We start from the raw sequence: 15,420 nt of genomic DNA, 5'->3' as shown, positions 1-15,420 counted from the left end.
TTTGGGCTGAGACAATGGGGTTTTCTAGACATAGGATCATGTCATTTGCAGATGAAGACAATTTGACTTCGTCTGTTTGTATTTGAATACACTTTATTTCTTTCTCTTGCCTGATTGCCCTGGCCAGAATTTCCAATACTGTGTTAAATAGCAGTGGTGAGAGAGGCATCCTTGTCTTGTGCTGGTTTTCAAGGGGAATACTTCCACCTTTTGTCCATTCAGTATGATATTGGCTATGGGTTTGTCATAAATGGCTCTTACTATTTTTTTTTGTTTGTTTGAGTTGGAGTTTCGCTCCTGTTGCCCAGGCTGGAGTGCAATGGCGTGATCTTGGCTCACTGCAACCTCTGCCTCTCGGGTTCAAACAATTGTCCTACCTCAGCTTCACAAGTAGCTGGGGTTACAGGCACCCGCCACCACATCCAGGTAATTTTTTGTATTTTTAGTAGAGATGGAGTTGCACCATGTTGGCCGTGCTGGTCTTGAACTGCTGACCTCAGGTGATCCGTCCACCTTGGGCTCCCAAAGTGCTGGGATTACAGGCGTGAGTCACCACGCCTGGCCAGCTCTTACTATTTTGAGGCATGTTCCTTTGATACCTAGTTTATTGAGAGTTATTAACATGAAGAGATGTTGAATTTTATCAAAAGTGTTTTCTGCATCTATTGAGGTAATCATGTGGTTTTTCTCTTTAGTTCTGTTTATGTGATAAATTACCGTTATTGATTTGCGTATGTTGAACCAGCCTTGCATCCCAGGGATGAAGCCAACTTGATTGTGGTGGATAAACTTTTTGATGAGAAGCACCAACTTTTCATGACATTTGAATTTAAAACAGGGTTGTATTGATAGGGATGAGAGAAGAAGTTACAGAGTAATGCCGTTTCTCTTAGTCCTCTCTTTGAGAATTCATGCTGAATTGCTTATCTTGCCCCAGAAGTGTGTGTGTATGTGTGTGTGTGTGTGTTGCCCAGCCTGGATTGCAGTGGCGCGATCTCGGCTCACTGCAACCTCCACCTCCCGGGTTCAAGCGATTCTTTTGCCTCAGCCGCCGGAGTAGTTGAGACTACAGGTACGTGCCACCACACCCGGCTAATTTTTGTATTTTTAGTAGAGATGTGGTTTCACCATGTTGGCCAGGCTGGTCTCGAACTCCTGACCTTGGGATCTGTTCAACTCAGCCTCCCAAAATACTGGGTAATTACAGGCGTGAGCCGTTGTGCTTGGCACGACAGAAATTGTTTATAGTTCAATTATTTTTCATTAAGAATATCAGAAAGTAAAGTGCATTTTAAAAAGAAGTGGCATGAAAGTTTAGTCAGTTAAAAAAAAAATTAAAATGCTGGGGAAGAGTGTATGTGATTAGACAACCTTTCTTTCTGTTCTTACTATAAAAAACTGACTCAAACCTTGTACCTCATTTAAATTTCTTTTCCAAAAAAATCTTCAAAAATCCACTTGAACACTTTCGAAAATCCACTTGAACACACAGACACATTCGATTGTTTTTCTGTATCTATCAGTTTTTAATAATGTGTTCCTTTACTAAATGCTAAAGATAGGGTTGCTTTTTTCTTTTTTTTCCCAAGAAACATCACTTAAAAATTAATTTAGAAACAGGCCATGCATGTTGGTTCACACCTGTAATCCCAGCACTTTGGGAGGCCAAGGTGGGCTGATCACCTGAGGTTTAGAGTTTGAGACCAGCCTGACCAACATGGAGATACCCTGTCTCTACTAAAAAGACGAAATTAGCTGGGCGTGGTGGTGCATGCCTGTAATCCCAGCTACTCTGGAGGCTGAGGCAGGAGAATTGCTTGAACCTGGGAGGTGGAGGTTACAGTGACCCAATATTGTACCATTGCACTCCAGCCTGGGCAATGAGCAAAACTCCATCTCAAAATAATAATAATAATAATAATAATAATAATTTGGAAACAATCTCAGCTTTATAGAAAAGTTGCAAGCAGTGTTCAGAAATTTTTCTTTTTGCCATTTGAGTGTTAAGTGGTTTAATATTGCCCTATTATCCTCAAATACCTTAGGACATATTTCTTATTTTCTAGAAACAAGAACTTTCCCTTACATAACCATAGCATAACCATCAAAATAAAAAAATTGGCATTGATACAGTGCTACTGTGTAATCCTCAGACCCCATTCAGATTTTGACAGTCATCCCATGCATGTCCTTTATCAGAGGGCGTAGGATGTTTTGTCCTTTTTTAGTCAAAGGATCATTTGACTTCATGACTTAAACACTCATGAAGGTTAGTCCAATTATTTTTGTAGATTGTCCCAAGTTACATATCTCTGCTATTTTCCTCATGAGATTCAAATTCGGTATGTTTATAGGAATATCACAGAAGACATCCTGTATTCTCATTTCATGCCATCCAGTGGCAGACTGTTTTTATTTATCATTTAATCAATAAAGTGTTCCTTTTTTAAAAAAAACAGTTTAGTTTTTTACAAAACAGGGTCTCACTGTGTTGCCCAGGCTGGTCTCAAACTCCTGACTTCAAGAGATCATCCCACCTTGGCCTCCCAAAGTGCTAGGATTGCAGGCATGAGCTACAACACCCAGCCAAGAAAATACTTCTTTAAAAAAACCCCTCAAAGACAATTCTGACAATACTATAAGGCACGTATGGAGGACAGTGGAAACTGGTATATTTTGAAACAAAAGTTTAGTGAAAATAAAGCCTTTTCTTGGTACCACATCCCATTTTTTAAGATGGAGGTTGTCTGAGTTCAGAGAGTGGCAGTGATAAGTAATCTATGCCAAATAGCTGCTTATGCTTATGATAGGGTGCAGTGATGGCCAGAAGAAAAGAATACCAAACTCTATCACTACAGAACAAACCAGTTGTATAAAAATGTGCTTATATCATAAATATATACAAACACATAAATACACACACACACATTTACTATCTACTCACATGCAGTTTTAGCACACGCTGGTATTTCCATTCAGGCCAGTGCAGTGGTATAAAGACGGATGACCACATCAAAATTAAATTTCATAAAATAGCTTCCAGTTACAAGATAATAACAAAGCCTCTAACTCTATCCATGACTCCATATGCTAATGCTCTGGAAACTCCCATCTGGTTTTGTTTTTTGTTTTTGTTGTTTTGGCAGAGTTTCGCTCTTTTCGCCCAGGCTGCAGTGAAGTGGCTCCATCTCGGCTCACTGCAACCTCCGCCTCCCAGGTTCAAGCGATTCTCCTGTCTCAGCCTCCAGAGTAGCTGGGATTACAGATGTCCGCCACGAAGCCCAGCTAATTTTTCTGTTTTTAGTAGAGACGGAGTTTCACCCTTGTTGGCCAGGCTGATATTGAACTCCTGACCTCAGGCGATCCACCCGCCTCAGTCTCCCAAAGTGCTAGGATTACAGGCCTCAGTTACCGTGCTCAACCTCCCAACTGGTTTTTCACAGTCATTAGTATTACTGAGTTCATATACTTCTTGCCTTTGAACAAAGCAGGTGCTTGCTTGTTTCAGGACTTCCTCTTGGTTTTTAAACTGCAGGTCTAAAAACTTTTAGGTTTTTAGAACTATTACCACTTTTGGATTTCTTCTGTCTGGTTAATTTGTCTCTATTTGAGATTCCTGTTATTAAAAATCAGCCTTCAACTTTGCAGTCCTCTTTTCTGTTTTGAAAACATTTGATCCTTTTGATGTATCATCTTCTTCAGTGTTCACTTCTTTCATTAGTTGGGCAGTGATGGCCAGGTGGTTAGTACCTGGTGAGTTCAGAGCCAGATCTGGAGGAAAGCTGTCTCCATGAATTGTGATTGACTGGAACTTGGACCTTTTTCTTTGGAATTTTATTTTGATGTAGAGATGTGGGAAGTCTTCTACCCTGTTACAGTGGGTGCTACCCACTCTACTGTCTATCTTCTTTTTGTGGTGACTGACATCGAATAACTGCTTTGGTGTTTTTGTTGCTTATTTTGTTTTCTACAGGGTGTACTTTTATAGTGTGTTTTGTCAGCATCAGTTTCCCATCCCTTCTTTTTTGGTCATCTTTTCTGTCAGACATACTGTTGCTGGCACTGAGAGGTGGTCTGTACCTATCTCTCTTTTTTTTTTTTTTTTTTCTTTTTTCTGAGACGGAGTCTCGCTCTTTCACTTAGGCTGGAGTGCAGTGGCATGATCTCGGCTCACTGCAACCTCCATCTCCCGGGTTCAAACGATTCTCCTGCCTCAGCCTCCCAAGTAGCTGGGATTACAGGTGCGTGCTACCATGCCTGGCTAATTGTTGTGTTTTTAGTAGCGATGGAGTTTCACCATGTTGGCCAGGCTGGTCTCGAACTCCTGAACTCGTGATCCATCTGCCTCAGCCTCCCAAAGTGCTGGGATTACAGGCGGGAACCACTGTGCCCGGCTGTACCTCTCTTTTAAAACAATAGTTACAGAGGCCAGGCACAGTGACTCACGCCGGTAATCCCAGCACTTTGGGAGGCTGAGGCAGATGGATCACGAGTTCAGGAGTTCGAGACCAGTATGGCCAACGTGGTGAAACCCCATCTCTATTAAAAATACAACAATTAGCCAGGCGTGGTAGTGTGCGCCTGTAATTCCAGCTACTTGGCAGGCTGAGGCAGGAGAATCGCTTGAACCTGGGAGGCAGAGGTTGCAGTAGGCCGAGATCACGCCACTTCACTCCAACCTGGGCGACAGAGCGAGACTCCGTCTCGAAAAATATAAAAATAAAAATAATTACAAATTCAGGAGGTCCATGTCCAGGTTTGCTGCATGAGTATGTTGTGTAATGCTGCAATTTGGGCTTCAGAGAACTAACCCATCACCCAAATAGTGAATATATTACCCAGTAGGTTGTTTTTCAACCCTCACTTCTTTCCCTTCCTCCCTCTCCCCTTTTGGTGTACCCTTTGTCTATTATTTCCATCTTTATGTCCACACATGCCCATTATTTAGCTCCCACTTATAAGTGAGAACATTCATATTTGATTCTCTATTTCTGGTTTATTTCCCTTATGATAATGGCCTCTAGCTCCATCCATGTTGCTGCAAAGGATATGATACCATTCGTTTTTATGGCCATGTCATATTCCATGGTGTGTATGTGCCACATTTTCTTTATCCAGTCCACCATTGATGGGCACCATAGGTTGATTTCATGTTTTTACTACTGTGAATAGTGCTGTGATGAACATAAGAATACAGGTGTCTTTTTGGTAGAACAGTTTACTTTTCTTTGGGTACATACCTAGTAATAGGATTACTGGTTGAATGGTAGTTTTATTTTATCTGTTGGAGAAACCTCCAAATTGCTTTTCACAGTGGCTGAACTAACTTACATTCCCATCAACAGTGTATAACTATTCTCTTTTCTCCATAGCCTTTTAAAATAGCCATTCTACACTGGTATGAGATGGTATCTCATTGTTTCGATTTACATTTCTCTAGTGATGTTCAGTATTGTTTTCACATTTTTTCATGGCCGATTGTGTGTCTTTTGAGAAGTGTCTGTTTATGTCCTTTGCCCACTTTTTAATGGGATTATTTGATTTTTTTTTCTTGATTTAAGTTACTTTTAGATTCTGCATAATAGTCCTTTGTCGGATGTGTAGTGTGCAAGTATTTTCTCACATTTTGGAGGCTATTTATTCTGCCAATAGTTTCTTTTGCTGTGCAGAAGCTTTTTAGTTTAATTAGGTACCACTTGTCAATTTTTGTTTTTGTTGCCACTGCTTTTGAGGACTTGTTCATAAATTTTTTGCCAAGGCTGATGTCCAGAAGGGTATTTCCTACGATTTCTTCTAGGATTTTTTTATAGTTTGAAGTCTTTAAGTTTTTAATCCATCTCCAGTTAATTTTTTGTATATAGTGATAGGTAGGGGTCTAGTTTCATTCTTCTGAATATGGTTAGCCCAGTTATCCCAGCACCATTTATTGAATAGGAAGTCCTTTTCCCCATTGCTTATTTTGTTGACTTTGTTAAAGATCTGCAGGTATGCTGCTTTATTTCTGAGTTCTGTATTCTATTCCATTTTTCATGTGTCTATTTTTTGTACCAGTACCATGCTGTTTTGGTTACTATAGCCTTGTAGTGTAGTTTGAAGTTGGGGAATGTGATGCCTCAGGCTTTGTTTTTGCTTAGGACTTTGTTGGCTACTCAGGCTCTTTTTTGGTTCCATATGAATTTTAGAATAGTTTTTTCGAATTCTGTGAAATATGACATTATTTATTTGATTGATAGTTTGTTGAATCTGTAGATTGGGCAATATAGTTATTTTAACTATATTGATTTCTCCTTGTCTGTGAGCATGGGATTTTTTTTTTTGCTTGTTTGTGCCTGTACTTTCTTTTATCAGTGTTTTGTAGTTCTTTTTTTTTTTTTTTTTTTTTTTTTGAGACGGAGTCTCGCTCTGTCGCCCGGGCTGGAGTGCAGTGGCCGGATCTCAGCTCACTGCAAGCTCCGCCTCCCGGGTTCACGCCATTCTCCGGCCTCAGCCTCCTGAGTAGCTGGGACTACAGACGCCCGCCACCTCGCCCGGCTAGTTTTTTGTATTTCTTAATAGAGACGGGGTTTCACCATGTTAGCCAGGATGGTCTCGATCTCCTGACCTCGTGATCCGCCCGTCTCGGCCTCCCAAAGTGCTGGGATTACAGGCTTGAGCCACCGCACCCGGCCTGTTTTGTAGTTCTTTTTCCTCCTTGGTTAAATATATTCCAGGTGTTTTGTTTTGTGTGTGTGTGTGTCAGTTGTAAATCGGATTGAGTTCTTATTTGGTTCTCATCTTTAATTTTGTTACTGTATAGAAACACAACTGATTTTTGTGCGTTAAATTTGTGTCATGAAACTACTGAAGTCATTTATCCTAACGACTAGTGTCTTTAGGAGGAACCTTTAGGTTCTCTAGGTATAGGATCTTGTCATCATTGGACAAGGATCATTTCACTTCCTCTTCCTATTTGGATGCTTTTTCTTTCTTTCTCTTGCCTGATTGCTCTGGCTAGGACTTCTAGTACTATGTTGAATAGGAGTGGTGTGAGTGCAGAGTGTACATCCTTGACTTGTTCCACTTCTTAGGGGGAATGCTTTCCACTTTTCCTCATCTAGTATGATGTTTGCTGTGAGTTTGTCGTATATGGGTCTTACTATTTTTAGGTATGTTTCTTACAATACTTAGTTTGTTAAGGGTTTTTATCATGAAGGGATTTTGGACTTTATTGAATGCTTTTTCGGTATCTATTGAGATGATCATATGGTTTTTAATTCTCTTTATGTGGTGAGTAACATTTATTGATTTGCAAATATTGAACCATCCTGTATTTCTAGAATAAAACCCACTGGATTGTGATTAATTTGACTTTTTGATGTCCAGCTGGATTTGGTTTGCTAGTATTTTATTGATGATTTTTGCACCTGTGTTAATCATGGGTATTGATTTGTTTTCTTTTTGTGTGTATGCCCTTGCCAGATTTTGATAATCAGGATGATATTAGTTAAGGAGGAATCTTTCTTCCTTTATATATATATATATAAATTTTTGTTTTTGGAATAGTTTCAGTAAAATTGGTACCAGCTCTTCTTTGTGCATATGGTAGAATTTGGCTTTGAATCCAGCTGATCTTGGGCTTCATTTGTTGATTTTTTTTTTTAATTACTGATGGAATTTTGTAACTAGTTAATGACTTATTCAAGATTTGAGTTTCTTCCTGATTCAGTCTTGGGAGATCTTATGATTCTAGGAATTAATCCATTTCCTCTAGGTTTTCTAGTTGTGTGTATAGGGGTTCATAGTAGTCTCTGAGGATCTTTTGTATTTCTGTAGTATCAGTTGTGATGTCACATTTGTCATATCTGATTGTGCTTATTAAAATCATATTTTCTTTTTCTTGCTTAATCTTGCCTAGTATTCTTATCAGTTTTGTTTGTGTTTTCAAATAACTTTTTATTTCGTTGATACTTTGTATGATTTCTTTGGTCTTGATTTCATTTAAAGAATTAAGATCTGCTCTGATCTTTATTTCTTTTCTTTTGCCAGCTTGGGCTTCGTTTGTTCTTATTTCTGTTTCCTTTAGGTGTGACATTAAGTTATTAATTTGAGATCTGTCTTTTTGATATAAGCATTTAGTGCTATAAACTTTCTTCTTAACGCTGCTTTTGCTGTATCCCAGAAGTACTGATATGCTCTCTCTATTTTCATTTGTTTCAAAATTTTTTTAAATTTCTGCCTTAATTTCATTGTTTACCCTAAAGTCATTCAATACCAAGTTTTTTAGTTTCCATGTACTCGTATGGTTTTGAGAGTTCCTCCTGGTATTGAATTCTAATTTTATTCCACTATGGTCTGAGAAGATCCTTGATAATGATTTTGACTTTTTTGAACTTATGGAGACTTGCTTTGTGACTCAGTATATGGTCAACTTCAGAGACTGTTCCATGCGCAAATGAGAAAAATGTATATCCTGTGGTTGTCAGTTGGAATGTTCTGTAGATGTCTATTAGGTCCATTTGGTCAAGAGTCCAATTTAATTCCAGAGTTTCTTTGTTAGTTTTCTTCCCCGATGATCTGTCTAGTGTTGTCAGTGGGGTGTTGAAGTCCCCCAGTATTATTATATGACTGTTTGTCTTTTCTTCGGTCTAGTAGTATTTGTTTTATAAAATTGTATGCTCTGGTATTGAGTATGTATATGTTTAGGCTGGTTAAATCTTCTTGTTGAATTGAACTCTTTATCATTATATAATTCCCTTCTTTGTCTTTTTTTTTTTTCTGTCGTTGGTTTAAAGTCTGTTTTATCTGATAACAAGTATAACAACCCCCTGCTCTTTTTTGTTTTCCATTTGCATAATTGATCTTTCTCCACCCCTTTACTTTGAGCTTATGGGTCTTATTACACAGAATATAGGTCTGTGTAATAAGACCTATCTTATTAGGTCTTATTAGGTCTATCTTATTAGGTCTTGTAGGTAGCATATGCTTGGATCTTGTCTTTTGAGTGGAACAATTAAGCTATTTTCGTTCAAGGTTAATATTGTAAGTGAAGTTTTGTACTTGTCATAATGTTGTTAGTTGCTTTGTAGTCCCAATTGTATAACTGCCTTATAGGATCTTTGAACTTTGTACTTACATGTACTTACCACTTTTATGGTAGCAGGCAGGTATCATCCTTTTTCCATGTTTATAACTCCTTTGAGCATTTCTTGTAGAGATGGTCGGGTGGTGATAAATTTTTTTAAGCATTTTCTTGTCTGGGAAAGACTATTTTTTCCTTAATTATAAAGCTTAGTTTGGCAGGCTATAAAATTCTTGGCTAGCAGTTTTTGTTTTTTTGTTTTTTTTTGTCGTTAAGAAGGGTTAAAACAGGCCCCCAATCTCTTTTTGTTTGTAAGTCTGATAATATTTACTTTGTAGATTATTTGATCCTTTTTTCGGGTGGGGTGCACCAGTTACTCATCCTGAGCAGACAGAAGCTTCCTTATCACGCCCCTGTCAGAGGGCTCACAACCATCAGTTCATGTAGACTTTGTCCATTGGGCCCTGGCCAGAGTACACTTCCACCAAAATGGGCAGCTACCACCAAAATGGGTTCGGGCAGAATTTCTTCCTGTAGTACAGAGTAAACAACTTTGCGGCTTGTCCACCTTCTGTTGCCCAGATGCTTCTCTGTAGGGAGGGGGAATTGGGCCTTGCCATTCCTGCAAGCCCAGTTGATATGGGATCACTTTTTTTTTTTTTTGGAGACAGAGTTTTGTCACTTGTTGCCCAGGCTGGAGTGCAATGGCACGATCTCGGCTCACTGCAACCTCTGCCTCCCGGATTCAAGTGATTCTTCTACCTCAGCCTCCCAAGTAGCTGGGATTACAGGCACGCGTCACCACGCCTGGCTTATTTTGTGTTTTTAGTAGAGACGGCGTTTCACCATGTTGGTCACGCTAGTCTCGAACTCCCAACCTCAGGTGATCCACCTGCCTCGGCCTCTCAGAGTGCCTGGGATTATAGGCTTGAGCCACCATGCCTGGCCGTGGGCTCGTTTTTAACTGGGATGGAGCCATCACAGAAAGCATGAAAAGTGCTTTCCCTAAGAATACATCTGCCAGCTCCCAGCAGGGAGAACCTCTCCTGTGTCCACAATAGTGGATGGGGTGGGCGGGAAATGAGCCCTTCTTCATTTTCATTTCCAGACACTGCGGCTGCCCACTTCAGCGATTGTTGCTTGTTTGCATTACCTTTGTCTCAAGGTGGGGCTTTGGCAGGCTGCAGTCCCCCCTTCCCCTAGGGGTAGCCTAAGTTAGGGGTTACATCTCCATGGGTCTCACACCTTCTCTGGGGACCCACTGGTCTCCTAAACTTGCTAATGTCACAGCAGTTGTGAACATGTTAGGGATCTGGTGATGCAGCGGTGATTCAAGAGCAGAGATTTCCTGGGCAAGGCAGTGGTATCTACTATCTCAGTTCAGGCCTGAAAGGAGGGTGGGCATGCCTGTGTGAGCTGGCCACCCCATCCTTGTCCCTGGGACGTTCTCAAACTGCCACTGTTAGTGTTGTCCTGGGTCATGAGGGCAGAGGGACTCGCCATCAGTTGGATGGTGAACAGATGATCAGAGGGGAGAGGGCAGCAGAGAAGTACTCCCACTTACCGTTTCTGTGGGGTTTTGTGTTCCTCAGCGGTCGATCCCTGCCAAACTCTTGTTGTTTTCCTTTCCTGCACTCTAGTTTCTTTCCATGGGCTCTTCATCTGATCCTGGCTGTCTTTTTTCAGTTTTCTGTTTGGACCATTAATTACTTTGATCTTTCTGAGGAGAGCTGGCATCTGAGGTCCCTAGTAAGTGATCTTTTTTTTTTTTTTTTTTTTGAGACCGAGTCTTGCACTGTCGCCCAGGCTGGAGTGCAGTGGCGCAATCTTGACTCGCTGCAGTCTCCACCTCCCGGGTTCACGCAGTTCTCCTGCCTCAGCCTCCTGAGTAGCTGGGACTTCAGGCGCCTGCCACCTTGCCTGGCTAATTTTTTGTAGTTTTAGTAGAAATGGGGTTTCACTGTTTTAGCTAGGATGGTCTCGATCTCCTGACCTCATGATCTGCCCGCCGCAGCCTCCCAAAGTGCTGGGCTTACAGGCGTGAGCCACCCCTCCCGGCTGTAAGCGATCTTGGAAGAAAATACTCTCCTTTGAAAAAAATTGGTCCATAGTAGACATATGTAGTTTGGGGTATATGTGATAATTTCATACATTCATATAATTTATAAAGGTCAAGTCAGTGTACTTGGGATATCCATCACCTTAGAACCATTCGAATTCTCTATTTTGATATGTAGAGTAGATTGTTGTAAACTATAGCCACCCTGCTGATCTAACACTAGGTCTTCTTATTTCTTCTATCAAACCATATATTTGTACCCATTAATCAACTTCATTCTCCTTCACCCACTCTCCCTGGCCTTTGGTAACCACCAGTCCACTCTCTATCTTCATGAAATCCACTTTTTTAGCTCCCACATATGAGTGAGAACATTCAGAATCTGTCTTTCTGTGTACCTCTTTTGATTTTTTACATTGGTGATGTTTATCGCCACAAATACTGCATTCTTACTACAATACTCATAAGATTTTGGCATTCCTTGCAATTTTCCATTTTGAACACACATTTTGTATATCATTCTGGTATATTATTAATCTCTTGCTCTTCTTAAGTCCTGCAGTAGATGCACCGAACACCAGGAAGTATGCCCTGACACTTGGCAACAGCACCTTAAAAAGGAGGCTGTGGTAGCACCTGATGCAGTCCTGTCTGGCCCAGGCAGTGTTTACTGTGCTGCTGTCCTAGCCTACTGCTTTATTTGAACCACGTGAGGTATAACCTTTCAGTGGTCACAAGACTGGCCAGTGAGTTCTGGCTGGCAGGCAGGCAGGCAGGCAGGCAGGCAGGCAGGCAGGCTGGCAGGCAGGCTGGCAGGCAGGCAGGCAGGCAGGCTGGCAGGCAGGCAGGCTGGCAGGCTGGGATCAGCATGGTTGGTCCAGTATGTGAATTGTTAATATAGGAAAAAAAAATTTATTTGTATATTATTAGACTTTGTGCTGTGGAATACTATGGCGTATGTGTACTCTGGCATATGTAGCCACATACATTCAACGTAAGTCTCTGATTGTAGGCAAGAAAAAAGTTTGATAAATGTGTTTGATGTTTTATTTAATATGAAGAAACTCTTTGAAGACAAAACATGCTTCTAGTTAGAGTATGAAAACATTTTTTTCATCATAGTATTAGTGAAATCTAACCATTTTAGATGTTGAAGTTTGTTTGTTTACATATTCCTTGGCTTTTTTCCAGAAAGAATTTGAGGTAGATAAAGTCAAGTTGAGAAGTAAACTCTTTCCTCTGAAGTTGACGTTTTGAAATTGTGGCTCGGAGAAGTAGTGGGCAGATGTCAAAGCAGTCTGGTCTCCCTTACCCTCTTTTATGTTCCCTACTCCTCTCTAACATACACACACATACACACACACACACACACACACACACAATGGCTCAGGTAACTTAATCTATATCATGCCGTATAGAGTTGTGAAGGGATTATCATAAATGTTAGTTTTATTTTCTTCATTATCCCAGTCTCCCTTAGAGGAAGAACCAGTTACTTAATTGTTTCTGTGTGTGTGTTTGTTTTTGTTTTTTCTAGTTCAAACAAATTTGGAGTATAATACATTATTTTGTTTATTTTCTTACAGAAAAAGCATGCTTTACGCTGTTATTGTCAAGCCATGCAAGTTTATAAAGGAAAAGGCTGGTCTCTTGCAGAGGATCACATTAACTTCACTATTGGGCGCCAGTCCTATACTCTTAGACAACTGGACAATGCTGTGTCTGCTTTTAGGCATATTTTAATCAATGAAAGTAAACAATCTGCTGCTCAACAAGGGGCTTTCCTCAGAGAATATCTTTATGTTTACAAGGTGAATGCTTATTTTCATTCAGGAGTAGATATTGAAACTGTATTTTAGTGAAAAGTGTTTATTTATTACCTTATCTTAGGATAGTTTTATTAGAATATATGTAGTTATCAGTCATAAACAAGCTGTGGCAGGCTAGGCTTCTTGGCTATAGATCTTGGTTACATCGCCCCTTCCACAGTTCTTGAAAAGAGAATTTTAATATTACAATGAATACTTGATTTATGGTTATTCTTAGGATCTTAAAAAAAAAAAGATTCCACGGGTTTTCTGGATTCTTTATTCATCATGCTTTTATAGACTCATAACTGATTTTACAGTTGGTTTTAAGTGGGTTCTCTTTACCATCCTTTGGAGATGGACATTCTATGTTCTTTTCCTTGTGAAAGATGAGGAGGTATGGATCTGTGGAAAGTAGACAGGCTATTATGGTGCAATGCAAAAAAGTTAACAGGAAGAAGGACTGTTTCACTGAGGCAAGCAGATACAACATATAAAGCATTGTTTTATGGAAAAAATGGGAAGTTGTAAATCTTTTCCCAGGGCCTATGAATAGAGCATATTATATCTATCCTGCAGAAAATAACTACCCTTAGGGTCTAGACTTTATTAATTTGAAATTATATGGGTTAGAATTTTGGCAGATAGGATGCTATAATGAGTCATAAGAAGTAAAACGCTTACTAAAATAAATTTTGCACGTTTAACATCCAGATAATTAGCTGAGTAGCCTCAGTAAGATTCTTTTGAGACAGAATAAATATCTGAAGTTCTTCCGAGTTGTAAAATTTTATGACTGATACGTGAAATAAAACTAGTAATTGTATATCTTAATATTCTTGCTTAACATCTTTTTAATGCCTTGTGTATTAAGAAATGAGGAAACAAAAATACCATTTTCACAAAAACTACCTCTTTTTTTCCCTTTTATATTTCTCTCAGAATGTAAGTCAGCTGTCACCAGATGGTCCTTTGCCACAGCTTCCTTTACCATATATTAACAGTTCAGCAACACGGGTTTTTTTTGGCCATGACAGACGACCAGCAGATGGTTAGTGAAGTTTTATTTAGCCTAATTACCTAATGACAATTTTAAAAAAACTTTTTTTCCTTTCTCCATTTAAAAAACGATGTATAGTTGAATATTTGAAAATTAATAGCTCAGCCAGGCGCGGTTGGTTCATTCCTGTAATCCCAGCACTTTGGGAGGCTGAGGCCGGCAGATCATGAGGTCAGGAGATCGAGACCATCCTGGCTAACATGGTGAAACCCTGTCTCTACTAAAAATACAAAAAAATTAGCTGGGTGTGGTGGCGCACACTTGTAGTCCCAGCTGCTCAAGAGGCTGAGGTAGGAGAATGGCATGAACCTGGGAGGCGGAGGTTGCAGTGAGCCAAGATCACAACACTGCACTCCAGCCCGGCGACAGAGTGAAACTTTGTCTCAAAAGAAAAAAAAAAGAGAGAAAATGAATAGCTCTTTATTACTTCTTTTGTCCTGCCACCTGAAGATAACTACTATTTTGGTGTTTTTCTTCCCAGCTTTAAAAACTAAAAACAATGAAAACAAAACAGTTGTAATTACAACAGCTTTTCTCACATAAATAATGCTTTTGTTATTATATAATCTTCATAAACTTTTAATGTTAGTAAGATACTCTATTCAGTGCTTATAAAGTACTTTATTTTAACATCCACTTGATATATATAGACTGTTTCCATCTTTTGCTTATATAAAATTATATTGTGGCCAAGCGTGGTGGCTCACACCTGTAATCCCAGCACTTTGGGAGGCCAAGGTGGGCAGATCATGAGGTCAAGAGATTGAGACCATCCTGGCCAACATGGTGAAACCCTGTCTTTACTAAAAATACAAAAAACTAGCTGGGCGTGGTGGCATGCACCTGTAGTCCCAGCTACTTGGGAGGCTGAATCAGGAGAAATGCTTGAACCCAGGAGGCGGAGGTTGCAGTGAGCTGAGATCGCACCACTGCACTCCAGCAAGACTCTGTCTCCAAAAAAAAAAAAAAAAAAGTATTGTGATGGACATCTTTGTAGATAAAATTTGTTTTTTAAATGTCTTATTATGAAAATTTTCAAATGTACATGGAAGCAGAGAATACCAATGTTCTGTTACCAGTGTTCTGTTGTTCTTTTAAGACTATTTTAAAAATGCAGCATTATTTCTTTAGGATTGAGCCCTAGGATGGCAATAATGGAACAAAAGTATAAATATATTAAGCTTTTCATTATTTTATGTTAAAGAACTCAGAAACAGAAAGTCAAATACTACATGCTCTCGTTGATAAGTGGGTTTGGAGCTAAATAATGTGTACACATAGACATTGAGACTTGGGAGGGTAGGGAGTGAAGGATGAGAAATTACTTATGGGTACAATGTACACTATTTGGTTGATAGCTACACTAAAAGCCCAGACTGCCACCAGGGAAATATATCTGTATAACAAAACATCACGTGTACCCCCTAAATCTATA

The 15,420-nt window shown here is 39.7% G+C and overlaps 1 protein-coding gene across 1 annotated transcript in view; it reads left to right on the top strand.

Annotated features, from left to right (window-relative positions):
* The window catches only part of TRAPPC8 (trafficking protein particle complex 8), a 119,235-nt gene that overhangs the window by 60,694 nt on the left and 43,121 nt on the right, over nucleotides 1–15,420 (top strand). The window contains exons 13-14 of the mRNA XM_025365497.1: nucleotides 12,704–12,928; nucleotides 13,868–13,976. Of these exons, the coding sequence (XP_025221282.1) occupies nucleotides 12,704–12,928; nucleotides 13,868–13,976 (334 nt within the window). The remainder of the gene's footprint in view (nucleotides 1–12,703; nucleotides 12,929–13,867; nucleotides 13,977–15,420) is intronic.

The sequence above is a fragment of the Theropithecus gelada genome, chromosome 18 (assembly GCF_003255815.1).
Source record: "Theropithecus gelada isolate Dixy chromosome 18, Tgel_1.0, whole genome shotgun sequence".
NCBI lineage: Eukaryota > Metazoa > Chordata > Mammalia > Primates > Cercopithecidae > Theropithecus > Theropithecus gelada.
Note: the sequence above shows the minus strand (reverse complement) of the source record. Positions and strands in the feature narration are given on the sequence as shown.